General features: G+C 44.8%; 1 protein-coding gene across 2 annotated transcripts in view; it reads right to left on the reverse strand.

Moving 5' to 3' along the window:
• Nucleotides 1–2043: 2043 nt before the first annotated feature.
• The window catches only part of DPYSL2 (dihydropyrimidinase like 2), a 97827-nt gene continuing 73024 nt past the window's right edge, over nucleotides 2044–26846 (reverse strand). For both annotated transcript variants that reach the window (XM_018566235.1, XM_018566236.1), the window contains exons 5-16: nucleotides 25833–25894; nucleotides 22655–22735; nucleotides 20226–20294; nucleotides 18629–18749; nucleotides 15056–15212; nucleotides 13405–13546; nucleotides 10742–10912; nucleotides 10464–10643; nucleotides 9480–9645; nucleotides 7217–7339; nucleotides 5644–5649; nucleotides 2044–2054 (exon numbers count right to left, since the gene is read on the reverse strand). In XM_018566235.1, coding sequence (XP_018421737.1) covers nucleotides 7248–7339; nucleotides 9480–9645; nucleotides 10464–10643; nucleotides 10742–10912; nucleotides 13405–13546; nucleotides 15056–15212; nucleotides 18629–18749; nucleotides 20226–20294; nucleotides 22655–22735; nucleotides 25833–25894 — 1241 coding nt within the window. In that variant the 3' untranslated portion in view covers nucleotides 2044–2054; nucleotides 5644–5649; nucleotides 7217–7247. The remainder of the gene's footprint in view (nucleotides 2055–5643; nucleotides 5650–7216; nucleotides 7340–9479; nucleotides 9646–10463; nucleotides 10644–10741; nucleotides 10913–13404; nucleotides 13547–15055; nucleotides 15213–18628; nucleotides 18750–20225; nucleotides 20295–22654; nucleotides 22736–25832; nucleotides 25895–26846) is intronic.

A 26846-nucleotide genomic window follows, 5' to 3' on the forward strand; every position in this document is an offset into this window, starting at 1 on the left:
ATCACTGGACCCGGAAGTGGTGTGTATTACATCACTTTCAGTGTCACTGTGCACATTCTCCGGCTCTTAGAGCCAGGAAATGAAGCTTTGGGGGGACCCTAGGTGACATTTGGGGTCTGAAAAAAAACCCTGATGTCCCCATAAAGAGGACCTGTCACACCCTATCTGTTATTTACATAGGGAGCTTGTTAGCCCCCTATGTGATAGCAATAAAGTTAGTGTAAAAAAAAAAAAAAATTGTTTTGACAAATTAAAAAATGTAAGTACCATAACGTGCAAAAACGAAAATTCTAGGGCCATCAATCACTTAACTGATGAGCAGCAAAAGCTTTTTAAGTGTCCCCTATGGGTTTTCGGCCAATAATCGTAAGGTGTATGGGCACCTTTACGCTCGCCACACATCAACTTCTGGGACAAAATATTCACTTGCTGCCTAATATATCCCACCACTTCCAGGTGTCGTAATGAGATAATCATTGTTATTCACTTCACCTGTCATAATGTTATGGCTGATCGGTGTATACAAATATATTTTTATATATATATTACACAGTTGTGTGAAAAAGTGTTGGCCCACTTCCTGATTTACATTGCTTTGCACGTTTGTCACACTTTAATGTTTCAGATCATCAAACAAATTTAAATATTAGTCAAAGATAACACAAGTAAACACAACATGGAGTTTTTAAAGGAATGTTTTTAAAAATTAAGGGAAAACAAAATCCAAACCCACATGGCCCTGTGTGAAAAAGTGTTTGCCCCCGAAACCTAATAACTGGTGTGGCCACCCTTAGCAGCAAGAACTACAATCAAGCGTTTGCGATAACTTGCAATGAGTCTGTTACAGCGCTGTGCAGGAATTTTGGTCCACTCATCTTTGCAGAATTGTTGTAATTCAGCCACATTGGAAGGTTTTCGAGCATGAGCCGCCTTTTTAAGGTCATGCCACAGCATCTCAATAGGATTCAGGTCAGGACTTTGACTAGGCCACTCCAAAGTCTTCATTTTGTTTTTCTTTCAGCCATTCAGAGGTGGACTTGCTGGTGTGTTGTGTTTTGGATCATTGTCCTGCTGCAGAACCCAAGTTCGCTTCAGCTTGAGGTCACGAACAGATGGCCGCACATTATCCTTCAGGATTTTTTGGTAGACAGCAGAATGCATGGTTCCATTAATCACAGCAAGTCTTCCAGGTACGGAAGCAGCAAAACAGCCCCAGACCATCACACTACCACCACCATATTTGACTGTTGGTATGGTGTTCTTTTTCTGAAATGCGGTGTTACTCTTACGCCAGATGTAATGGGACACACACCTTCCAAAAAGTTCAACTTTTGTCTCGTCAGTCCACAGAGTATTTTCCCAAAAGTCTTGGGGGTCGTCAAGATGTTTTCTGGCATAACGTAGATGAGCCTTTATGTTCTTTTTGCTCAGCAGCAGTGTTCTTTTTGCAACTCTGCCATGCAGGCCATTTTTGCCCAGTCTCTTTCTTATGGAGGAGTCATGAACACTGACCTGAGGCAAGTGAGGCCTGCAGTTCTTTGGATGTTGTTGTGGGGTCTTTTGTGACCTCTTGGATGAGTCGTCGCTGCGCTCTTGGGGTAATTTTGGTTGGCCGCCCACTCCTGGGAACGTTCACCACAGTTCCATGTTTTCGCTATTTGTGGATAATGCTATTTGTGGATAATGGCTCTCACTGTGGTTTGCTGGAGTCCCAAAGCTTTAGAAATGGCTTTATAACCTTTTCCAGACTGATCGATCTCAATGACTTACTTTCTCATTTGTTCCTGGATTTCTTTGGATCTCGGCATGATGTGGAGCTTTTGAGGATCTTTTGGTATATTTGCTTGATCTGAAACATTAAAGTGTTACAAACGTGCAAAACAATGAAAAATCAGGAAGGGGGGCCAACACTTTTTCACACAACTGTGTGTGTATGTTTGTATGTATGTATGTATGTGTGTGTATATATATATATATATAACAATTATTTATCACTAGATGGCACTGTGGTAATGCAATTTATTTTCTTAAGCTGCAAAGCAAGTCTTGGAGAACTATGGGGTCAGGGCTTTTCCCCATAGTTCTCCTTAGGCCCTATTCACACTGAGCGATTCGCAAATCGCACGTTTGTCGCGAGATTTGCATTTTGCGCGATATCAGGCAAATGGTTGCATTGAGCAACCTAGAATCGCGGCAAAATCCGCTCCAAAAAGGGTCCTGCTGTAGCGACGCACGACCCGCGACAGAGCACCATTGGATTGCATTGGAGAGCGATATCGCGGGAATTACCGCAAGATAAATCGCTCAGTGTGAACGGGGCCTTAGGGTAACGGGAGGACACAAACTAACGTCCTCCCGTCACCCTAAGCTCAGTATACCGTGAGCTACAGCTTGCGGTATACTGAGACGCCGCAGCCGGAGCGGATCCCGACAATTATGTCTGGAACCGCCCTATCTAGAGGCAGAGCCAGCTGTACCAACCCCCTCCCCCCGTCCGTCCGTTCTGCCAGTCAGCGCTGGAGGATCGGAGCGGGGAGGGGGGTAATTCAGCCACTCCCCTGTCACGGCAGAGAGCTGTGACAGGATCGAGAAGTGAACGAACGCCGCTATGTGTTCGCTCACTTCCCGATCTACTGAGCCGACCTGTGACAGGCTCATTGTCACAGGTCGGCTAGAACTATGAGGTGAGTGAAAAGCACTCACCTCATAGTTCTCCTTTAAGCTGCCCATACACTTTACAAAAATTGTGCGATGGTTGTAAGGTGATTAAAATTTCGTACGATATGCCCATCTTGGACAGGCAGATCGTACTTGCGATCATCGCAAGTCCTCCCCGCTGAGGGGAGAGCTTACAGAAGATTGCAATGGTGAGCGGGCAGTGTGAGCTTGCGCACCTCGGTCCGTGCGGCTTTCGCGATTACGATACCAACCCGCCAAAAATCGTACGATTTTCGGCAGGTTTTCTAGCATGCTCCTAAGAGGAAAGTCGTGGGACCGTACAGTAAATGCGGTCGCATGCTGCCCATACACCTTATGATTAGCATATGATCGTGGGATCACTCGCGATTACCTTACGATAATCGTCAGGTGTATGGGCAGCTTTAATACATCAATATAAAGTGATAACCGATATATTTCTTTTTTCTTTTGCCACTAATGTTTTGCTATTCCCACGAACTGAAGACAAGCCAATATTTACCTTGTGATCATTGCCCCATCACCTGCCAGAGCAAGCCAGATGCTTTTGGGTATGGGGGACCCTATGACTCCCTTGCCCTTTTTTCCCATAACGCAGCACTGGTCAGACTAATTCTGCTGACTTACAAAAGGAATTTTAGGAAGAGGAGGTGCAACAAAGGACATCAAATCATTGAAGAATGAGTAATACTAAAATCTATTACCAGTTTGTGTTATCTTTTAACCCTATGTTTACCTGCAGACAGAATAAATAGGTTAGGTGTCCAAAGGACAAGTAAAACCAGTTTGCCAGGGATCAGTTGGCTACCCACTTGTCCCTCATAGGTGGAACATTAGCTCACCCACTCCAGGGAAGAGGGTTCTAAAAAAAAGTCAGATGCTTCCATGTGGTCTGGTGCCTTTGGATGAGTACACTTTGAGGACCCCACTCATAGCATATAGCAGGGGTGCCCACAATTTTTGTGTTAAGATCTACTTTTCAAATGACGAGATACATGAGATCTACCAACGAAAAAAAACCTCCCTTGTTCTCTCTCTCTCCTGGCTGCCCCTCCTTGCGCTCTCTCTCCTTGCTTGCTCTCTCTCCTGGCTGTCTCGCCTCACTCTCCTGGCTGCCATTTCTCGTTTTTGTTTTCTCTCCTGGCTGTCTCTCTTCCCTCTTGGTCGTCTCTCCCCGCTCTCTCTCCTGGCTGTCTCTCTTGGCTCACCTTGCTGTATTTTGCAAACAGTGCAGTGCAACAGCCTGTGTAAACTAATATTCTTTGATGTAATACATAGCACTTCAACCACCAGAAAGGTGTCAGGGAGCTTGGCTCAGCAGACTCAGGCTAATGGGTAATCATGTGTGCACAGCTAAATAAATATACCAAAATTGAATAAAGGGGCCGCCATTCACACCCTTCCTGATCTACCAGCATCAGCTTTGAGAGCTACTGGTAGATCACGATCTACCTAATGGGCACCCCTGGCATATAGTCTTCCAATGACAGGGAGGCTGGTCTCTGCCTTGCAGGGAGACCCATGCTCACAGGAACATTGCCATGATGACACCACCCTGAATGTAAGACTAACAATGAGTGTTGAGGATTCCACTATTATATGCCAACAGAGGTTCTCTGACTTGATTGGTAAGAAAAAAAAGGAGAACCTATTGCTGAGATGTGAAAATTCTGCAGGCAGTCAGAGAAGTGACAGCTCTTTGCTGAAGGTAAGACACTACCGTGTTTCCCCGAAAATAAGACAGTGTCTTATATTTTTTTTTCTATGAAAAAAGACACTAGGTCTTATTTTCGGGGGACGTCTTACCTGGCTTGGCTGCCACTGTCCGCTCTGCCGTCCAAGGAGCCACAGACAGGTGGGCGTGCCGGGCGGGAGGGAGCTGCGGCTAGCGCTCTGATAATGCTAGGTCTTATTTTCGGGGTAGGTCTTACTTTCGGGGAAACACGGTACTAAGGCCTGCTATGTAAGCATGGGAAGGCATTCCATGCCCTGAAGGACTTCCAGAGACCCTGTAAGAGTCCTGCAGTGCAACCCATCTCCACCTATTGTGTGTGTTTTAATAGGTCCTTGAGTCATCTCGTTCTTAAGAGTACCTGTACCCCCGTATATTACGGTCTCTCAGGAAAGCTTCTTGAACGATTCCACACTATTTGCTGAAATCACTGCTTGAGGCAACGAGTTCCAGACCCTAACCGCTCGAACTGAGAAGAATCCCCTTCGCCCCTTGTGTTTGAATTTTTTTTCTACCAGTTTTAGGTTGTGTCCTCTAGTCTTTGTTACGGAATTAATCTTAAAGAGTTTACTGCCAATGTTGCTGTCACCATTGAACATCTTATACATGAAAATCATATCCCCCCTTAATCTCCTTACTTCCAGCGTGAACATATTTAAAAGTGTCCTTACATTCCCTGTGACCAGTGTCCTTGGCCTGATTCCTGCTCTATCAATCCCTGAGGCCTTGTTCACACCAAGCGAGTTCCAGGTGCAGAGCAGAGCAGTTACAGAACAGAGCAAACTGCGTCCACTGTATTCCAATAGTATTTTTAGCTCCAGTTCACATTGCAGCGTTCAGTTCCAGAGCAGGTAAAAAGAACAGCAGCAGGCACTATTTTACCTGGAACGCATGCAAACGCATCAAAAATGCATGCAAACGCCCTGAAAGCCCATTTTAAACTTTTTAAAAAATGTTTTTTTGGACCACAAACGGCCCGGAACCCGTCAAAAACGCGGCACAACTCACTGCACTGAGTGTGTAGAAACTCATGCAGGTCTGGTCTGCATTTGGTGTGAACAAGGCCTGACTGCTCCACAAATGCCTAGAGCTTGCATCCCCTGCTAATCCTATCATACCTCTGCCTCTAAGGCCTTGTTCACACCAAATGCAGACCAGACCTGCATGAGTTTTTTTTTAAATGGGCTTTCAGTTTTTTTTACCTGCTCTGGAACGGAACGCTGCGATGTGAACTGGAGCTAAAAATACCATTGGAATACATTGGACGCAGTTTGATCCGGTCTGTAACTGCTCTGCTCCTGGAACGCGCTTGGTGTGAACACTGCCTCAGAGTCATACCTGTGGGGGCCGGTGTCTTGCAGTGCTTCATGGGACTTGTAATTCCACCACAGCTGGAGGTTGCCTACCCCTTGGTATACATCACCATTGCCCTTAGCACTGTGAAATAAAAGACTTGACACCGCATGAAAGCACAACATTTTTATTAGTGGATCCTGTGATAAGAAATCAGAACACAGTGTTTACAGGGGGAAAAAAGACACAAGACTTATCTCTTTTGCTATTTAAGACATCGGAGAGAGCACATTTTCATTCTAGACACATTTATTAGCATTAGCACAACATCTCCTGCACTCAGGAACACAACCACAAATCCCACAATGGGTTAAAAACTGGTTGAATGGAACATCTACCCTGCGATGTCAGCACCGGGATACCCTCGAACAACCCAACACCCGCATCTGGCGTTGCCACCCAGGAGGTCCTCAGCGTCGCCTAGCTTACAGTCTCCCTTTAAGGTGTTTCCTGCTATTGACTAGCCTGGAACTGCCGATCAGTAATCAAGATATGAAAAGGAGATGAATGTACAATACAGAGAATCCAAAATAAGACTGCAGTATGTGGTTAGAGCGGAGATAGACAGGACGCTGGATAAGTAATCTGACTGCAACTGTGTCGGAGTTCTTTACTGTTACCAAAATGGCCAAGTATGAGATATATTGTAGCAAATGGAAACACAGCTAACGGTTGGTAAACTGTATCCAGTAAAATCCATGACATCAAATGTCATCTTTAGATATTTAAAGGAGGACTCCAGATTGTGCATTAAAAATCTGTATTCCGCCAGCTGGCTTTGTATTGGTCTCTGATTGAAAAACAAAAGGGCTATTAAAAAAAAACCTTTTATAAGCCTGTAAACCTTAGCAAAAGCCTGCCTGTGACACCATGCTTCTGTGTGTTGTGGACACATTGAGCCAATGCATACTAGGATCTTAAAATGGACACGCCCACATCCACACTTGCTCCCGATTACAAATATGCAATCATCATCTTGGAACTGACCTTTTAATTATCTGTACAGGTAAATTTGCAGCTTGCATTAAAAAAAAAAAAAGCCCAAATGCACATAAACTGATATTATACATGCTTGCTGCCAATGGTTATCTTGACTGGAGTTCCCCTTTAAAAATAAACGCCGTCACCGAGATGTATTCTCTAACCTCAGCATATGCCTGAAGAACCTCTACAGAGTTGAGATGTTTCTATTCGTGTGACCTTTCACAATAATATGAAAGAACACCAGCGGGGTGCGGGGATAAAGGGGAGGGCGGTGAATGGGCACTAGGAAAACCAGATCTTGCGGGGGCTGTCTAAGTCATCCCAATAAAGTCCAGGAGAAAAATCTGTGTATATCAATATATTATTCCATATATTTATCTACACACATTCAAACATACAAACTGGCACAACTTGCAGTGAACAGTGAACGCACCGCCAGTCACATTTACTGTATACTGGGGCAGGAGAATATACTCTAGGCTTAACCTAGGCTGGTGATATTGGCACGGCCCCCGGGAGGCGCCACGATGCGCTGAGTAGTGCGGCGAGGAATGTTGTCGTCAACCTGTGCACCTGGAAGACAAAGGCGAGTTTGTTATTGGATTTGTTTTAAGCGAAGATTTTACCATGGCCATTAACTCTAAGAGCACAGGAAACAAGACACAAGACAGAACTACGGCTGCAGCGAAAACGGTATAGAGTACCTTTACCACTGGTGGAACTACCAGGGTCGCAGCAGTCGCATGTGCGACCGGGCCCTGGCATTCCGCCACTTGTTTGGACCTGGAAAGATAGGAGAGAGTCTAACCCCCCGGCCTCGGTAACACGACGAGGCGTCAAGGTTCTCCTATGGCATGTTAGATGGATATCTAGTGGCTTGGTCTCTGCTCATTAGGCTGCGCTCTTTGCGCGGTTTGCTTTCTCCGCTCCGCGTGAGAACACAGACGTGATGTCAGTGGAGGAAGTAGCACTGACACGCTGAGGGGAGGAGCCTGGGCTGTGTGAGGAGAGCGGTAAGCAAAATTTGAGAGGCGGTGTTGGTGTGAAGGAAGGTGCCTCCTTGTGTGGGGTAAGTTCATCTATAGCAGCCCAATACTGCTGAGCTGATACAAGTTATACCAGCTAAGCAGTGTTGGGATGCTATAGATGAATTTGTCACACAAGGAGGCACCTTGCACTACCACTGGCGGAACTACCATGGTCTCAGCGGTCGCATGTGCGACCGGGCCCTGGGAAACTGCCACTTGAGGGGCTGGAAAGTAAGAAGAGTCTCTAGTAACTAACGAGGCAGGTGGTGGGGGGGCCTTCGTGGTTACTTGCACCGGGGCCCTAAAGTTTTTAGTTGCGCCTTTGACCTGTACCATAGTAAAAAGCTCAAGGCTAGAAAGGAGGGTAAGGGAAGTATACATAGTTCATCTAGGTTTTGGTGCATGTTTAAGGCCCCTGTCACATGGACTGATCGGAGCAGTACGGATCAGATGTCACCACTGTGACATCCCCGTCTCCATTTTTTCCTCCATCTTGCAATGAAACAACCAAAACTGCCGGACCCCATGTCAATCTATGAGTCGTCGGATGTATATGGACATGTGTCCGTTTACATCAGATTACCCTCGATCCGGTACGACCAGATCCAGCGACAAAGGTACGCGGTTCCATTTGTTTTTCCGGACCTGGACACGAGTCAGGGGTAACCAAGTGTAAACCGGGCTTAGACTAGCACTGGGCATCGGATCGGGGCCTCTTGAAAACCTTACGGGCGGACCCGATCGGACTGCCCCTGTGAGAGGGGCCTAAAATGTCACGTGTAAGGTCAAGTCTAGCCTTTTGTCTTTGCTCTTTATAAGGCAGTATTAGCTGGTTTTAAAGTGTTTTTATGAGGTGACGAGCAACAATGTTATTTAGCATCTCAGAATATCAGTAGACCTATGAAACCAAATCGAATTAGTCTACAATGGAAATGTAAAAATATTGGTTAGGAAGCTACTTGGGTGAGGTCCAGCTGAATGTGATCAAGTAGTAGTAGTTGACCAACCAGCTGTAGATCCTCAAATCATCTCTGAATTGGTGCTGACACGGCCCTTCCTTCTGGAGGGGGGCTACTTTTGTTCCCCATGGTCCCTGTGTGTGTTGTAAAGTAGTCACCGCTCTAAGCTCACTCCTGTGATGGACTACAATCTCAGTACAAATTAGTAAACTAAACATGAGATTGTAGTTAATCACAGGAGTGAGCTTGGAGCGGTGACTACTTTACAATACACACAGGGACCATGGGGAACAAAAGTAGCCCCCCTCCAGAAGGAAGGACAGTGTCGGCACCAATTCAGAAATGATTGGAGGATCTACAGTCGAGTGATAAACAAGAGACATTGTTGTTAATAGTTCAGGTACTTGAATGTATTAAGATTTTAACTCCTGAGTTTGGTGTCGCTTTAAGCTATGCATTCACCCAGCTAATCCCCAACAGCCAACCTGAGCTGGCCTCAGAAGCATGACTATCTATATGGATCCTGGAATCTTTGCGATCACATAGCTTCATAAAGTTTAGTGCAGACAATTCTGATCATTTCAGTAAGTCCTATATCAAGGATTTAGAGATAAATACATGGCCTAATAGTTTAGAACTGATGTTACCCCAAAATCTTAGCACATTATGCTGTGCATATTACACCGTATTGCTGCCCCAGTCTACTACCAGTTAAAAGGAAATTACCTGACAGACTGAATCCAGACTGGTGCAGGTTCCGTATTGGCTGTGCTGGTTGTTTGGCAGGAGATGTCTTGGCAGAGGATGCAGGTGTTACCGCTTTTGGAGTCACGGAGACTTCGCAGACAGGACCATCATACAGCCCTCGAGGAACGCCTCGCAGCTCAGCAAGCTGAAAGAAAATTTCGGTGACAAAGCTATCCATTGACGTAAACTATATAAAATTGATATATTTCAGTAAAAGATCATAAACACACTCCCCCTATCACTGGATGTCTACAAGCAGCTGAGTAGAAGCAATTACCATTCTTTGGCTCTCACGAATACAAAGTGGAAGAAAGAAGTAGAACAGATGTCCAAAGCAGCCAATAAGGCCTTTACTAGCATACAAAAACTGACCGCTGCTCTGGTCTGGATGCTGATTGGCTGCTGCTGCCATTTTAAAAAGGTAGTTTCATTTTTTTATCTGGCCTATTACCTTTACAGTGTGAATTTTAATTCAGCCCCGACGGGATTCTTTCCATCATATGTTCATGACGTACATTTGTACGAGGGAATACATGTGCACTAAAATGCACATTTTCATGCGTTGAGGCACACTGCATTAAGGCAGACCCTTAATTTAGAACGGGCACTCAACGTGCCTCAATACATGAAAAAATGCACCTACACTATATTTAAAAGTGCGGCAACATAACGCACAGAGTATTCACATCTGTCCATTGTGGTGCACTAAAGCGCAGGTGCAGTTTTCGTTACTGTATATGTACATGGAGGTACCAATGAAAGTGAATGGCAGCAGCTTTTGTTACAGTATATGTACATTGGGCGGCCAATAAAAATGAATAGCAGCAAACTGAAATTTACATATACCCACATGTTACCACCATGCTAAGATGGGAATATGCCCTTGATATCCGATATCTTCCTAATTTTTGCCACTATATGTATTTTGTGCTCTCTTACTGCTCATCAGATCCCGAAACTCACCCTGCTTCGGGCTTTGATCCTTTTGTACACAAAGTCTGGGAAGGGTTTCCTAGAAATGTACCGTCCAGATCCCTCAGTAACATGAAGGTTACCATCTTCAAGAACTATCTTTCCTTGGCTAATCACTACTAGTGGGCTCCCACGGCACTCCATCCCTTCAAAAATGTTGTACTCCACTGCCTGCAATTAAAAATACAAGACAAGTACACTTGTTAATGAATATCATTAAGTGTTACTTACACTGCCTACCAACATTTAAGCTGTAATAAATGACATACACTGTTGTGCGTCTTGGCTGAGATTGTCTTTATAGTGTCTGGATCCCAGATCACAAGATCAGCATCAGATCCCACAGCAATGCGTCCTTTCCGTGGGTACAGGTTAAAGATTTTGGCAGCATTGGTGCTGCTGACAGCTACAAACTGGTTTTCGTCCATCTTTCCAGTCACCTAGGGAGACATTAAGCCAAGAAAGATGCAAGTCAGTCCAATCTCAGGTGAATTATCTCTAGAAACATTAAACCTACAGCTCCCCCATTTCCCTACAGTCTGAAAAATTATCTACCTTGATACCCACATATTACCCCTTGGCCTAATCACAAATATGTGAGGAACATGTCTGATCAATAAAATTGTCCTGATTGGATATAAAAACAATTCAGGATTTTGTATGAAAAGTTTAAAAGGAGAATTATGAGAGTGAAATACACTCAGCCTCATAATTAGAGCCGACTTGACACTGAAGCTGTCACACATTGGCTCTATTGATCAAGGACTGAGCGATCACAAACCGCCGATCACTCAGTTCCCGATCATCTCCCCGCAGAGAGCAATGACTGTCAGTCAGCATATAGCAGGCAATAGCCCGTTATATGCTGAGCTTTGGGTCACAGGAGTATATGTCCTCCTGTGACACTAAAGAGAACTATGGAAAAAAAACTTGGGACCATAGTTCTCGTCAATGTCACATGCTCCAGATGGGCAAGCCTCAAAGGCCAAGAATTAAGTCTGCCTGTCAACACGTACAAGCTAGAATACAAATGCAATAACATGCTCTTCTAGAATACAAATCTTGTAGTCTGGAAGCTGCATGGTATAACTAGTGCCTGCTAAAAACACCAATTCTACTGTAATATATCTTTCTGGCAGCCTATCAATGGTGAGACCCTGTTTCCCCGAAAATAAGACCTACCCCAAAAATAAGGCCTAGTACTATTTTTGGGAATTGTTAATATACAAGACCTACCCCGAAAATAAGACTTAGTTTTGACCATTCCCAGGGCCGGTGGTGGCATAAGGGGGAACTTGAAGAGCCGCGAGAGAGAATCAGCGGAACCAACGAACCCAGCGCTAGAGGAAGTGAGGCGACAGCGGAGGGAGCAGAGCCGCACAAGCCAATGCCTCCTCTATAGCGCCGGCTCCTGTCACTGGCGGAGCGCTACCAAATGCATTCCGCCAGTGAGGAAACGATAGTGAAAGCGTGTTTCGCTCATTCTGGCCAGCGAATGGTTTCCAAATTGCTCTTGGAAAGGTACGGCACCTCTGATTGCCCTGATCACCCTATTAACTTTGCCATTTTGGATTATTTAATTTGGATTTGCGTTAACTTTGGATTGTTGCACATTAACAAAAAAATAAGACCTACCCCGAAAATAAGATCAAGTGTGTTTTTTTGAGCCAAAAAAATAGACAGTGTCTTCTTTTCAGGAAACACGGTATTATAAACCTGGAGGCCAAGGGTCCGAGTATATTTACTCCTAAAAGCTATATACAGCCTCCCATACTTCCAGCTAAAAAATGTGAGAATTTATTAGGGATGCACCGATACTAGCATCGGTGCAGATACCGAGCATTTGGGGGACTACTCTTACTCGCCCAAATACTCCCGATGCTTGTGCTGATACCGAAACTCCCAGTATCAGAAAGTCGGGCGGTGAGTCATTACACGCCGCCGGCTTCCTGATTGGCCGGGAAACCAGCTCCATGCTCCCAGCCAGCATGGAGCCTATTTGCAGGCCAATCAGGAAGCCGGGGGCGGGTATTTACTCGCCCTCCGGATTCCTGATTGGCCAGGAAGCCAGGAGGCATGCGTTGGGAAGCTGGCCAATCAGGAAGCCCGCCCCCAACTTCCTTACTGGCCAGAAAGCCGGCTCCATGCTTCATCACCTGGTGACAAGGGAGCATGGAGCCGGCTTCCCTGTTATTCAGGAAGCCGGGCTACATGTCATTACATGCCACCCAAGCTTCCCTAATGGGACTTCCGTTATAGGTATTCGGAATTAGCAAGTACCAAAAAAAAAAAATTGGTACTCAATACCGAAAAAAACGGCATCGGTGCATCCCTACTTAATATTAACAAAATCCAGAGGTATGACTAGGTGTACCTTTTTATATCATTAAGAATGTGGCACTGCTGGTACAAATAAAACTGCAGGGTCTATATCAAAAACTTTAATCAAAACTTTTTCTCAGTTTTGGATACAATAGCAAAGGGTTAAAACACCTTTCAGGTTTTCACTGCTGTCTAGGTGTCACCTGGAGACATGTCCCCTCACTTTCAGACCGCTGTTTTTGGAACAAGAAGTAGGAATCTTAAATTGAATCAAAGACAGCAATAGAAATGTGACAACCCTTCCCCATTCAATGAGACAAGTGTGTTTATTGCTAAGGTTAGTAGCAGTTAGTTACTTCAAACAGCAATAAAAACCTTATACAGTTTCTAACCTTTCAACACTTTGTCCTAAACAGGAAAAATAAATGGCTGAAATTTGACTTAAATTTCGCTTTGCTGCACCCACTCCATTCCCCAGCTGCCTTACCCTTGCATCTAGTTTTGTGCTCCTTTTCAACAAGTTCGACCCACTGCTCATACAGTAATTTCTCGAATAAACCATTGACCCGCCCTAGCCCAAACAACTACTCTTCCCACTGTCTGTACCCACCACAGCTCGGTCCCACACGATGCTCATTCTCTCCTCCGCTCCATTGGTCCCTTCTGGAATTAGAGTGAAATTGTCTTTTCCGACAGCTTTCTGAGCTGTGTTAAAAGTGCAGTGTGCACTCCCACAAACCTGCAAGTCACCGCTGAGAAATGGGGGGGGAACAAACATTAATCCCAAAAAATAGCACCTTGACTTATAAATCCCCTAGGCCCAGATACATAGCACAAACGCATGGCATTCAACCAGGTATAGAGCTTATTACGGAACGGCAGCATACTCGACAATAGCCCCATGCAGCTTTACATTCTCGAGTGAGGTTTGGGAGAAACTGTGCAGACTAACTCATGGGTAATGTGGATCAAGGGAGAGGAAAAACATCATGAAATTTCACAAGTGCATACTGGTAGATATATAGGAGCCTTTCAAGGAAACTTTTTAAAAAGAATACGCAAAAGGCACACATTCCAGAAACATAGAACGCCAATTTTATTAAATTCAATTTATTACATTTAAATTTTAACTCAATGTATTAAATTTAAATCGTATTAAACGCAAAGAGAATTTTTTTAAATATGGAGCATAAATATAAACAACTGGACTCTATATTCACCATACAATCACCAAAAAATTCAACGGGCAACATTCACCATATTTATAAAGCTCAACTCTGTACATTACTATGAACTTTCACCAGGTGAAGAAAAAAAAATCCCTGACATTTGCAAATTTGTTCTGCAAAAAGGAACAAGTACTGTATATTCACTTGCTGTACTATTCACCCAATTTATAAAACGTTGAATGATACATTCCCTGCACATTTGTCATGCATTACTTGGACACATTTACCATAATTCAAATGGCTTAGATGGTGTATCTGCATTTTCGAATACAATGCATTGAATGCCTATAGATAACACATGTTTTAATATTAAAGCAGGACTCAAGGGGGCAAGTCAAATCTTAACCCTTTCAGTGGGGCTACCCCTGCACTGCAAGGGTTAAGTGCTCATTTTTTTTCTAAGGAGCCAAAACATCAAATTGACACCTGGCTCGATCCCAGCTTGCACTTGGACCGCTTCATCCACTTCAGCGATGGCATGCCCCTCAGTGTCCTCATGCTCTATACACTGTATAGAACATGATGACTCACAGGACCTTAGACCGCTGTAGCGGACGGGAAGCGAGGCAAAGAGAAAGCCGGGATCATGGCTCAGGTGAGTATAACTTATTTTTGCTCCCTAAAAAAAAAACCTAGCACTTAACCCTTGCAGTGTGGGGGTAGCCCCACTATAAGGGTTAACATTTGATGTGCCCAGGGTTCTGCTTTAAAGTTTTTTACTTTGCTATTGCCAATACTGTATAGAGAGCTCACGGCAGAAAATGTACCAGGTGGGTTCAAAGCTGTTTCTACAGCTTACTATACATCACCAGACGTTCACCAGTTGTCACCTTAGCCATGTGCATGGTCACCCAATTTTAAATAGGTGAATATGACTGGCAAATGTTCAGCAAATGAGTGGCCATCAAATGTACTATAAAACAGTCTAGAGTGAATGTGCGGGTGAATGTTTTATAAATATGCCCCTATGTATTTTACATATACAAAGCATGCAAGCTTATAAACCAAGCACAAGACAAAAAGAGTACTCACCAGGCAAGCAGTGAGTTGAGGAAATCGGGGGTACTGGAGTCGGGACTCAGAGGTGGAGATGTAACAAAAGCTGCTGCCTTAGCCCAGTTTTTACTCCAGTAATGGGAGCCATCAGTGCCCAAACTTGCAGTGACTGGCTCGCCATACACTACAGCCCCTGTAAAGACACAAAATGGGATGCTAAGCCTACACAACGAGCACTATATACACATGGAAACAACAAGGGGCAAACCAACAGAAGATGATGCCTTCATGCATATATATTTAAAGCACTTGGTGAAATGAGGGCAAGGGCCAGGGCTTGACATTGCGAACATTTTCCTTTTGATTATTAGTATCCAAATAATGTAGAATCGTCAAGGCAAAATATTAGAAAAAGATTTCACCTATAAGGATTTGACAATATGGGTGGCTGAGACTGCCAGACATGAACACAGCCATGTCTATCCAAATACTGACCCTCAGATAGCCGGAATTTGGAGAGACTTTGGCCCCTTTCACATGGGCTGTATGGAGCCGATGTCACAGCTATGTCCATCCAGTTTTTTTCCTTCAAATGAAATAACCGTACCCCATGTCAGTCTATGGGGAATCAGATGTAAATGGGCATGTGTCCAGATTAGATTACCCCCTGATCCAGCACAAGCAGATCCATCAAAACAGAACACGGTTTAGTTTGTTTTTCTGAACCTGGCCAGAGTTGGGGGTAACCAGGTGTAAACGGACGTACTTCTGTTTATACACGGCTGCCCGTAGAATTGGGCAAAATGAGCACTTAACCCTTGCAGTATGGAGGTAACCCCAAGGGTTAAGAGATTATTTGCACGGAGTTCTGCTTTAAAGTTTAAGTTAAAAAAAAAAAGGTTCTAACATTTACCTTCGTATTGGTGATACTGCGTGGAGGGCACATGGACATGTGTCTGTTTTAATCCGATAACCCCTAGTCCAGCACAATAAGGTCCATCGAAATGGAACACTGTTTTTCCGGACTTGGCCGAGTCCGGGGTTACTGAGTGTAAATGGACGCCTGTCCGTTTTACACACGGCTGCCCATAGACTAGCACCATCAGTTTTTTTAGGCAGACCCGATCAGACTGCCTGTGTGAAAGGGACCTCAATGCTCTCTGGTGGCACACAGGGGAAATGCACTGTAGCACTTTAGCTACAAGCATCCAATCATGCAGGGGAAATTAAATACATGAAAACCTCTCACGCAAAGGACTGGATGTTTAAGCCAAATTTCACTGCACGCCCCAGGGCTTTTTTTCCATTCATGGCGTGTATGTGCATTTGTGTTCTGCTTCCAATACTCACTCATTAAAGGAGAACTATGGGGTTAAGGCTTTTCCCCGTAGTTCTCCTTAGGGTAACGGGAGGACACAAACTAGCGTCCTCCCGTCACCCTAGGCTCAGTATACCGCGAGCTGCTGCTCGCGGTATACTGAGACGCCGCAGCTGAAGCGGATCCCGACAATTGTGCCGGGATACGCCCAGCTGCGTGACTGACAGCTGGCTCTGCCTATCTAGAGACAAAGCCAGCTGTACCCACCCCCTCCCCCGTCCGTCATCAACGCTGGCGGATCGGAGCGGGGAGGGGGAAATACAGCCCCTCCCCTGTCACGGCAGAGAGCCGTGACAGGATCGAGAGGTGAGCGAACGCCGGTATGTGTTCGCTCACCTCCCGATCTACTGAGCCGACCTGTGACAGTCTCATTGTCACAGGTCGGCTAGAACTATGAGGTGAGTGAAAAGCACTCACCTCATAGTTCTCCTTTAAACATTTCTGCAGGATTTGGAATGCAATGTTTAATTCTGCTTTAGATCTGTGTATGATGTTTGGATGATCTCAAAAGACACCTTTACTGAGAGCAATACAAAGGCAACCAGTCTAAAAAAAGGACTTGCACACCCTAACCCCGTACCCGCCAGCTGTTAACATAGGTGGCAGCTCAGAGGTGGGCCTTAATGTCTTCCTGCCACATGATAGCTCACGGTCACCAAGATACTGGGCTGGCAAGATGGACTACTGATCACGTGATTACAGGGACAGCCAGTCACATGATCGGGAAGCCCATACACTGTCCAGCAAACAGATGACAGTGCTCTGGCATTACGGTCATCTTCACGGGACAGGGCAGCTGGGAGAAAGGGATTAAATTGGTTTATTTTAATTAACACTGAAGTTCAGAATGTTTTTAGCATCACATGGGCTCCTCATTCAGATCTTATTATAACACGCCACTGGTTCTGCCCTAGGCAGTGCTTAAAAGAGAACTATGGGGTAAAGTGTTTTTCTCTTTAGGGTCACGGGAGGACATATACCAACCTCCTCCTGTGACCCAAAGCTCAATATATAGCGGGCTATTGCCCGTGATGTAATGACGGCACCACAGCCGGGATGGATCCTGACAATACTGTCAAGATCCCCACTGCGTGAGTGACAGCTGGCTCTGCCCATCTAGAGGCAGAGCGAGCTGTGCCCGCATCCTTCCCCATTCGTTCCACCAGTCAGCGCTGACGGATCGGAGAGGGGAGAATCCCTGCGGGTAGCGGCGACTGACAGTCACCTCTCACTGCAGGGAGATGATCGGAAAGTGAGCGGATCGGCGGCATGTTTCTGCTCACTTACCGATTGATAGCTTCTTTGTCACAGGCCGGCTCTAACTATGAGGATGAGTGGAAATCACTCATCTCAGTTCTCCTTTAAATGCCTTCCCTTAAAAAAACAGCAATATTCCCCCACCCTGCCACCCGCTGACTGGACTTGTTGCCAGCCCTTATGTTGTGATGTCACCAGGTCACTGGAAGACTTCAGAACCTGTGAGGACTCCTTAAAGACCATGTAAAAGCCCTGCGGTAGATACTTCTGCAGCCAATAGGCAGCATTCACGTCAGTAGGCACTGCAAGAAGAACCCTCCCATACTACAGACTGTAATGCAGAAGACTTCAGACCCAGCCTGTTGCATGACTGCAATTACAGATAAGTAAATTAGTATTTTAAGGGTTTTTTTTTTATGAAATCTAATGATTAGCTAAAGGGTGGGGAAGGAAAGGGTAGAATGTTAATGCTTTGCCTGAAGATGTAAATTAACTGACTAGATATGCCATGGTTAAAATAAAGTTAAAATTAGAATGTGTAAAGTAAAGGGGGCAGTTAGGATTAGGATACACAAAAGTCTATTTATCCTATAATATAGAGTATGAAAAATGCAGCACAGTGGCTTAGTGGTTAGCACTTCTGTCTTGCAGAAATGGGGGTCTCCAGTTTAAATCCCGGACTCATGGAGTTTGCATGTTCTTCCTGTGCTTGCGTGGGTTTCCTCCCACACTCCAAAGACATGCTGGGAGGTTAATTGGCTCCTGTCTAAATTGCCTGTATTCGTGTGCACTAGGATTGTAAGCACTTTGAGGGTTGATGTGAATAAGCACGGTGTGAATTGTCAGCACTATATAATACCTGTAATAAATAAGCGCAGCAGTCCAAAGCAACCTATACCAACTGGTTGGCTGCTATTGGTTAAGGAAAATTTCAATTTTAAAAGAGCCCCCCAAATTCTAGGCCGAGGAAATACCTTTCTTCCTGGACTGTGCAATAACTTCAGCTGAGCTTTTGCTCATCACCTTGGTGACATAGAGAGGACAGTTGGTCTGGTTGGCGATAGTGATGGAGCGATTGACAGCTTCTGCCTCCACCTGTATAGGAATTAGAAGAGTCAGGCACAGGACATGGAAACAGCAGACAATCCAAGCAAAACCCTAAGACATACATTCTAAAAGAACCAGAATAGAGAAAAGTGGGTTCAGTTCAGGTTGGAACACACTTCACTAAGCTAACTAATATATGCTTCTGTTCTAACATGGCAAGTGCTGGTCCTTCAAATACAGAAAGAATTGTTCAAAGTTCAAGTTAGGTACTCTATAGGACACTAAGAGCTTAGTGGGGTCCATGTGGAGAAAAAGAAAATGAAAAAAGAAATGAGAAAGCTGTATAACAAAGGAATATAGTCTTTGTCCTGCATGGAAAGCGCCATAGGAATCATGGTGGTGGTGTGTAGATAGAAAAAGACCAATATGCAAATAAATAGAGGAAAAATTATCTAGTAGATATAGAAGGCGGTGTGAATATTATTGAAGTGGGTAAATTGCAGACAGAAATTGTTCATTCTTTCTATATAAAATGCAAGTCCAGCAGTAGCCAATGGACAGGAAATGCAGGAAAATCCAACATGGCAACGAGCTTGGAGCAGTGGCTACCATCGCTCCAAGCTTGCTCCCGTGATGGACTACAATCTTATGTTTATCACGAGAACGAGTTTGGAGTGGTGGTTACTTTACAACACACACAGGGACCATGGTGAACAACAGTAGCCCCCCTCCAGAAGGAAGGACAGTGTCAGCACCAATTCAGAGATGATTGGAGTATCTACAGCCGAGTGATACACACATAAGATACATTTCTGTTAATAGTTAAGTGTATTTCCACTTTTGCAGTCCAATTTAGGAAAACCCCCTCCATATGTTCGTTATGTGTTCCTATTCACACAGCATGCTGAAAAATAACTTTCAAAAATAATTCTTACCTTATAGAGGTTTTGTTAAATCAGGCAAAATGGCCGATTGCAGGATTTTCCGAGCCCTTTCACAGTGTTCTGTCCCAATGGAAAGTCGTGGGACTGAAATTTGAGGATTGTGTTTATCTGATTAGCTTCATTAACATACAAATGGACAAGCCACTTCTGAATGGACAGGACCCCCTCACAGCCCTTCCTAACATTTAATAGAAGAAAAAAATGTAACCTTTAAAACCCTAACCCAAGTAAAAGTTATTTAAACTGCAAGAACCATTTTTTTTAGCTTCTGCTATGTGATTGGGAACACATAACAAATATAAAATCGGTGTTATCCCAATTTGGCTGTGAAAGTGGAAATACACTAAGGTACTTGCATGTATTTTTAAGATTTAACTCCTGAGTTTAGTGTCACTAAGTAGATGAAGACCAGGACCAGGCTTAGGAGTAGACAAAAGAGGCAGCCATCTTGGAAAGGGGGGAGCACTTTGGCTTTCTCACCTTGGGTACTAAAGGACCTTGTCCCAGCACTGTACCACTATTTATGGAACAAAAAAAAGTGATACTGAACCAAAGACCATAACCACAAAAATAGTCTCACCTCCTCCGGTCGGCTCAATACGTGTCCCTCAGGTCCTGTGATTCCTTGTTCTAAGATCCTCTGTTGCTCCTGCAATGGGAATGGCATTTTGTAATCTACCGGTTTCCTATTCGTAATACAGGCTCACAATACTCCTTTATGAGGATTGATAACATTGTAATATTGAATAAAGATGTACATTTCTGGAAGTATCTGCCCTTTACACTGCCTGGTCCAAAAAAAAAGTCACCATCTGGATTTCGGGTGGTATGATCTGGTCAGTTGGTCAAGTCAAGGTTCAGCAACGTTATGTGTGCAGAAAATTAGGTCAGCTGCCTACCTGAATATACTGAATGACCAGGTTTTTTCATCAATTGATTTTTTCTTCCCTGATGGCACATTGGGCATATTCCAGGATGACAATGTCAGGATTCACCGGGCTCAGATTGTGAAAGAGTGGCTCAGTGAGCATGAGACATCATTGTCACACATGGATTGGCCACCAGAGTCCAGACCTGAACCCCATTGAGAATCTTTGGGATGTGTTGGAAAAGATGTTACGTCGTGGCCCCACACTCCAAACATCACTACAAGATCTTGGTGAAAAATGAATACAACTCTGGATGGAAATAAATGTTGTGACATTGCATAAGCTTATCAAAACGATGCCAGGGCAAACATGTGTTGTAATCAAAGCTGAAGATGGACCAAAGGAGTGTTTGACTTTTTTGGCCAGGCAGGGAATATTTCAGCATGGCTTCAGCACTACCTTTGTTTCCCCACTAGATGTCAGGACGGTAAAGGAAACCGTGACAACTACGAGTTATGAAAAGGTGACCCAACTAATATAAGGAGATGAAGTCATTCAGAAGCAGGATGTTTGACAAGTACTGATAAAGACAGATCAGGCAGACTGCCAGTAGCAATGGGCATTTTCGCAAGGTAATATCACTTTTATGATGGTTCCATGTTTAAGTAAAAAACAAATCCGGTTTCTTTTTGCTGCGTGAAGCAATTCTTTTTTATATAATCATTTGATTGATAATGTAGAGTGTAACGATACACGTTTACAGTGATCAGAACATATAAAATCAAAAGTTAGTACATATGACCATGTAACAAACTTTATAGAAGACCATAGACATATGAAAGATCGAAAACAAACAGTAAACAGCAGTACTGTGCGGTCTTAAAGCCCATCTCCAGACGAACCATAAAACTACCCTTGCAGTGGGGCTACCCAAGGATTACGTAAACATTTATGCCTAGGGGAATGGAGTAAAGCACTTACTTACCTAATCCCCCCCCCCCCGTCGCCTCCCTCCAGGCTGCTTGACCGGTCCCTGTAGCCTCTCTTCCCCTTCACTTCGGTGGTCTAAGGACCACTGATGTCATCACATCAGTGACTTGTGTTAGACGTGAGGACGGTGAGACATTCCACCAACCAAAGCTGAGGGGGTTAGGAGGAAAGCACTGACCATTGGGGGAGCAGGAATCGGGTAAGTAAACCAGCTTTACACCCAGCTCATGGGCAAAAAACAAGCACTGAACCCTTGCAGTGCAGGCTAGGACCATTGCAGAGGTAGTTTTTCGGTTTGCCCTGAGATGGGCTTTAAGATTTGTTTGCATGGGCACGAAAGGGGCAAGATAATAAAATATATATGGATTATTTTTTTGTGACACAGATTTAAAATTATGCCACTTGGCTAGGGATGCATAGATACCAGTTCAGTTCAACCCTCTTTAGATCAGCGGTTGCCAAACCGGTGGTCCGTGAGAACATTTTGGTGGTCCCCGGGCCCCTCTGATGCCGTGCAGGCTGGGCCGTCATTAAGCGGGACGGAGCATCCGGGGCTGCCTCTCACTGACTCAAGCAGCGGCTGTCACAAGGAATGCGCGGCTCTCAGTACAGTGCGGGCTCTGCAGGAGGCGGGGCATCTCGGCAGTACCCAGACTGAGCAGGCTGCCGGACATAGAAAAAGTGGGGAGAAGCCAGGTAATAGTGGCTCAGTGCGGGGGAAGGGGAGGCACGGGGGTGGTTGGGGGTAGTGCAATATATATATATAACACACACACACACACTTCTAAAAAAATCATATTAGTGGTCCGCGGGATTTAAAATGATGAATTGTGGTCCATGAGGTTCGAAAGGTTGGCGACCGCTGCTTTAGATCACATGGCCAAGTGCCGAAGTTTGTGATGTAAGCAGCACTGACGGGACCTTAGAGTAGTATTTTCTCTAAAAAATAAAAAAGAGTTCTCAGCCCTTTTGTTGCTCTTTATTGTCCATTCCAGAGATAAAGTTAGTATAGCTCCTCCTATTGCTTGTTCCGACAGCATGAACCAAAAATAATTTCTATGCTACATAAAACAATGAAAAAATAAATAAATGTATAAACCAATCACAGATTGGTTATCGAAATGTATCTATTCCAAGACATTACTCTTACCTCAGCGATGAGATCACCGTTTTCAGCATGTACCTGTGCAATGGCACCAATCTCCCTGATCACACTGAACACCTCATAGATCTGTGGACAGAGAAGGGGTCGTCATTAAAGGCTCTTCCTCATTATGATAAGAGTGGGAAACGTTATTAAAAAGGTCATTTAAACCTGAGAACATGAATGTAATATATTGCAGCCCTTATATGTGGTGGCTGCAATAGTTTTCATATTCCAGGCCGAGAGCTTTTCATGCAAGTACAGAAAATATCTACTGATCCTGCCACAAATCCAATAACTTCCTGTGCACTGAAGTGAAATCTCAAACAACGTCTTTATAGTTTCAGTTCAGTGCACAGGAAGTTACGTTATCAGCTTTCCCAGCTCTCTAGTTACTTCTCCTCTATATGTTATGGAGATAAGCAAAGGAGAGAAATCTAGGGTGACAACACGCTCCTCATATACGGCACAATGAGTGAGCATTGTCACCCTGGGGCAGGAAGTGTGTTACCGGCAGGTATACCAGGTCAAATGAAAAGGGAAAAAGCCTGAAACATTACTAAAACTAATGCAGCCACCACCTCTAAGTACTGGTAAGCTGCAATTTTTGGAAAGGTTAAATGATTGGTTAATAAAAGCCATGAATTTCGAATTTTACAACCCTTTTTTGACAATGGTCTCCAAGACAAATGGCCCACCAGAATCAGGATGACAGTACACAGAGCCTGACCTCAGAAAAAAAAAAAAAAAAAACCTCATAGTTCTCCTTTAAGTTTATAATTCTGTGGTTGTGATTATTTGTGTATCTCTTTAAAGAGATTATAGATCACTTTCAATAACTAACATTTTATCATCTGTAGTCTTTTTAGAAGCCGCACACATGTCCTAACATGCAACAGTCACCTGCACTAAGTCACATTTGAGATGAAATGAATTGCAAGATAAGCTACCTATAGACAATATTGTACTCAGTGAATTATTAGGAGTCTTAGCTGACCCACAGGCTGCTCCCAAATCATGTTCCTGATTTCAAAAACCCCCTTTTGCAGCACTGCCAGTTCTTGAGCTAAACAGCCATTCAAAATATGCAGCCCGGTGCCAAGTGTCCGCTTGAGGTGGGATGGGCTGAGGCTATGGCCATGATGGAGCTCCATCCATACTTACAGCTTCCTGACTTGTCCTGTAGAGGAGCCTGGACCAGAGTGATGTCACATTCTGGCTCCCGGCACTTCTACAGGGCACGCAAGGGAGCTGTACAATGTATGGATGGAGCTCCATCACAGCACAGCAGCCCACACTAGACCCCAGGCTGAGGATCCACTCCAGTTCTGGTAATGTATTGAGACTGGGTGGATCTTTTGAATGGGATCCCAAACGCACCTCCCACCCACAGTTCGATTACCCGCACCGGAAAGCACAGAACTTCAATGCTGTAAATTCCATTGCAGTGCAACTTGGGTTGCGATTTAATGACCCAGGACAAATATGGGTCCTGAGGTTACACAGGTTGAGAACCACTGAGAACCAGGAATGTATCTGAGCTTGAATATTATGGTGTGACTCTTGAATTCTAAAGGACATGTCTCTACCACTACCCAAGGTGATAGTGGTAGGGACAAGTGGAAGCCCTACAGTGTGCCAAAAGCTGCCAACCCAATATTCAGATTCCCTACATGTACACTCATTGTAGAGTGCAAGCTGAAGTCCAGGATTATTACAAATAAATACCCTGGCACTGCAAGGGTTAGATGCTTGCTTTTGCCCAGCAAAAAGCACTTCTAGTTGCCTTATCCCTCCTTCCATGCTCTGGCTGGTGTTGGCAGCTGTGACGTCACCACCGACAATGTAGGACCATCAGTCCCGCATTGTAAGTTAGGACATCGAAGGCCCATCCACAAGCTAGGGCATTGCAGAGAAGAGATGAGCACAGGTGGCTTCCAGGGGAGTGAGGGATAAGGAAAGGAAAGGTCCTTTTTACTGACACCATGGGCAAAAATGGCCACTTAACCTTTATAACATTTGATATAGTTCAGCTTTATGTATACAACTTTGATAGTATGCCTCAGGGTAAACTTTTTTTTGTAGTGACAGGGCCACTTAAAGCATAAGCTGAGGTAGAGAATATTGTGGGACTCAGCATCCAGGTGAGTGTTCCTTGGCTATTTATCCTGGCCAGTTCTGTGGTTATGCGCTTCTAGAGGAGCTGTCTATCAGGACAGGTGTCCCGGAACCCTCACGCCCCACCTGGGCATTTGGGATGTCCATGGTGGGTGTCAGCGGAGGACAATCAGCTAACATTTGTTTGCAGATCCTCCCTGCAGTAAATGAAGCCGAGCTTGCCGTCACTTCCAGTTTCAGTTCTGTCATTCCCCCGCGGCCTCGTCCATCGAAGCAAAATGCACGTATTTTGCTTCGATGGAGTGCATAGGTCTAATAGACCCCTAATGTCTCCTTATGCAAAACCTGTCACATCCACTGTACTATTTCATATGGTGGGCTTGTCAGAAAAACACTGCACCCACTAGAGAGATATTCTTCTAAGTCCATCATTCACGGTTCACTATAAACTGATGAGCTGTAAAAAATGGACAATTTGGGGTACCAAAGTCTGTTACCATTTGGAAGGAACATGCAATTTTAGGGCTCAGCGTGTTTGATATCTATTTACTCGCTGCCACCCCATCTTTTATATTTTACCAAAAACTGGGTATTATATTATGCAATCAAAAATATAATATGGGCTTCATTAACCACCACGGGAAAAATTGGTTCTGCAAGCGAAAGGGTTAAAAGAAAGTGTGCACAGAGAAATATGCAGGCCGGCATGTGCTTATATTAAATAAAACTCTTGTATATGTAAAGGAAACATAAAAAACCTGTTATTTATAGTAGTTTGATGTCCTGATTAATACGCAGTGAGGAGAGCACTGATAACAGTGGCCGTCCTCCCATAAGAAGGGCACATCAGTATGCAGAGTGTGTCCCAGGAATGCTAGCAATGTGCCCAGCCTCAGGAGGTGACCAGTGCACTTGGCAGAAGACAACGTGTTCTCCTCACACACCCCGAGCGCTGACATCTGACTGTATACACTGCAACGCAATGTTTTCCATGGCTAGAGAAAACAAGGCTGCCCGAGCCCAGGAATGTACACTCCTCATAAGAGATCAGGGGGATCGCTCTTACCTGGGAATCTGTTAGCTGGAATTGATCCTTGTATGCCATATACACCAGGAAGGAGTTAATGCCTGCAGAGGAGGGACAAGGGAGAAATCATTAATGACATAGGACTCCATATGAACAAGGACCCATTTACAATTGTGTGTTGTGGTAATGCGCATGTGCATGCTTTGCAATAAAGCGGACCTTCACCCAAAAAACATTCACCATCACCCTCTTCCACCACCTCCAGTACTACATTAAAGGGGAACTATGAGGCGAGCGATTTTCACTCAACCTCATAGTTTGAGCCGAAGTGTGACAATGAGACTGTCACAGGTCGGCTCAACAGATCGGGAAGTGAGCGAACACATACCGTCGCCCGCTCACTTCTCGATCTATCCCTGCGGAGAGCAGTGACTGGCACTCAAGGCTCCCTGCAGGGATTCCCTCCCTCCCCGATCCTCCAGCGCTGACTGGTGGAACGGACGGGGCCGGTACAGCTGGCTCCGCCTCTAGATAGGCAAAGCCAGCTGTCAATTGCGCATCTGGGTGGATCTCGGGATCCGTCCCGGCTGCGGCGGTCTCAGTATACCGTAAGCTGTAGCTCGCGATATACTGAGCTTTGGGTCATGGGAGGAAGCTAGTTTATGTCCTCCCGTGACCCTGAGGAGAACTATGGGGAAAAACACTGACCCCATAGTTCTCTTTTAAAGCGGACCTTCACCTGACAAAAGAACACTTGCCATCATCCTCTTCCTCCACCTCAAGCATTGCACTAAAGACCTTCACCCAAAAAATTACACTCACCAGCATCCTCTTCCTCCACCCCCAGCTTTGCATTAAAGCAAACCTTGCCCTAAAAGTTACTCACCATCATTCTCCTCCTCCACCCCCAGTATTGCATTAAAGCGGACCTCCACCCAAAAAAAAAAACTCATTCTCTTCCCCCACCCCAAGCGTTGCAGGGCCGGTTCACACCACAAAGGCTGCGTTCGGCCTCTGGAACACACTGGAATGCAAGGCGGACGGCCCCAGTGT

This window comes from Nanorana parkeri, unplaced genomic scaffold (assembly GCF_000935625.1).
Source record: "Nanorana parkeri isolate BGI_ZX_2015 unplaced genomic scaffold, ASM93562v1 scaffold926, whole genome shotgun sequence".
Taxonomy (NCBI): domain Eukaryota; kingdom Metazoa; phylum Chordata; class Amphibia; order Anura; family Dicroglossidae; genus Nanorana; species Nanorana parkeri.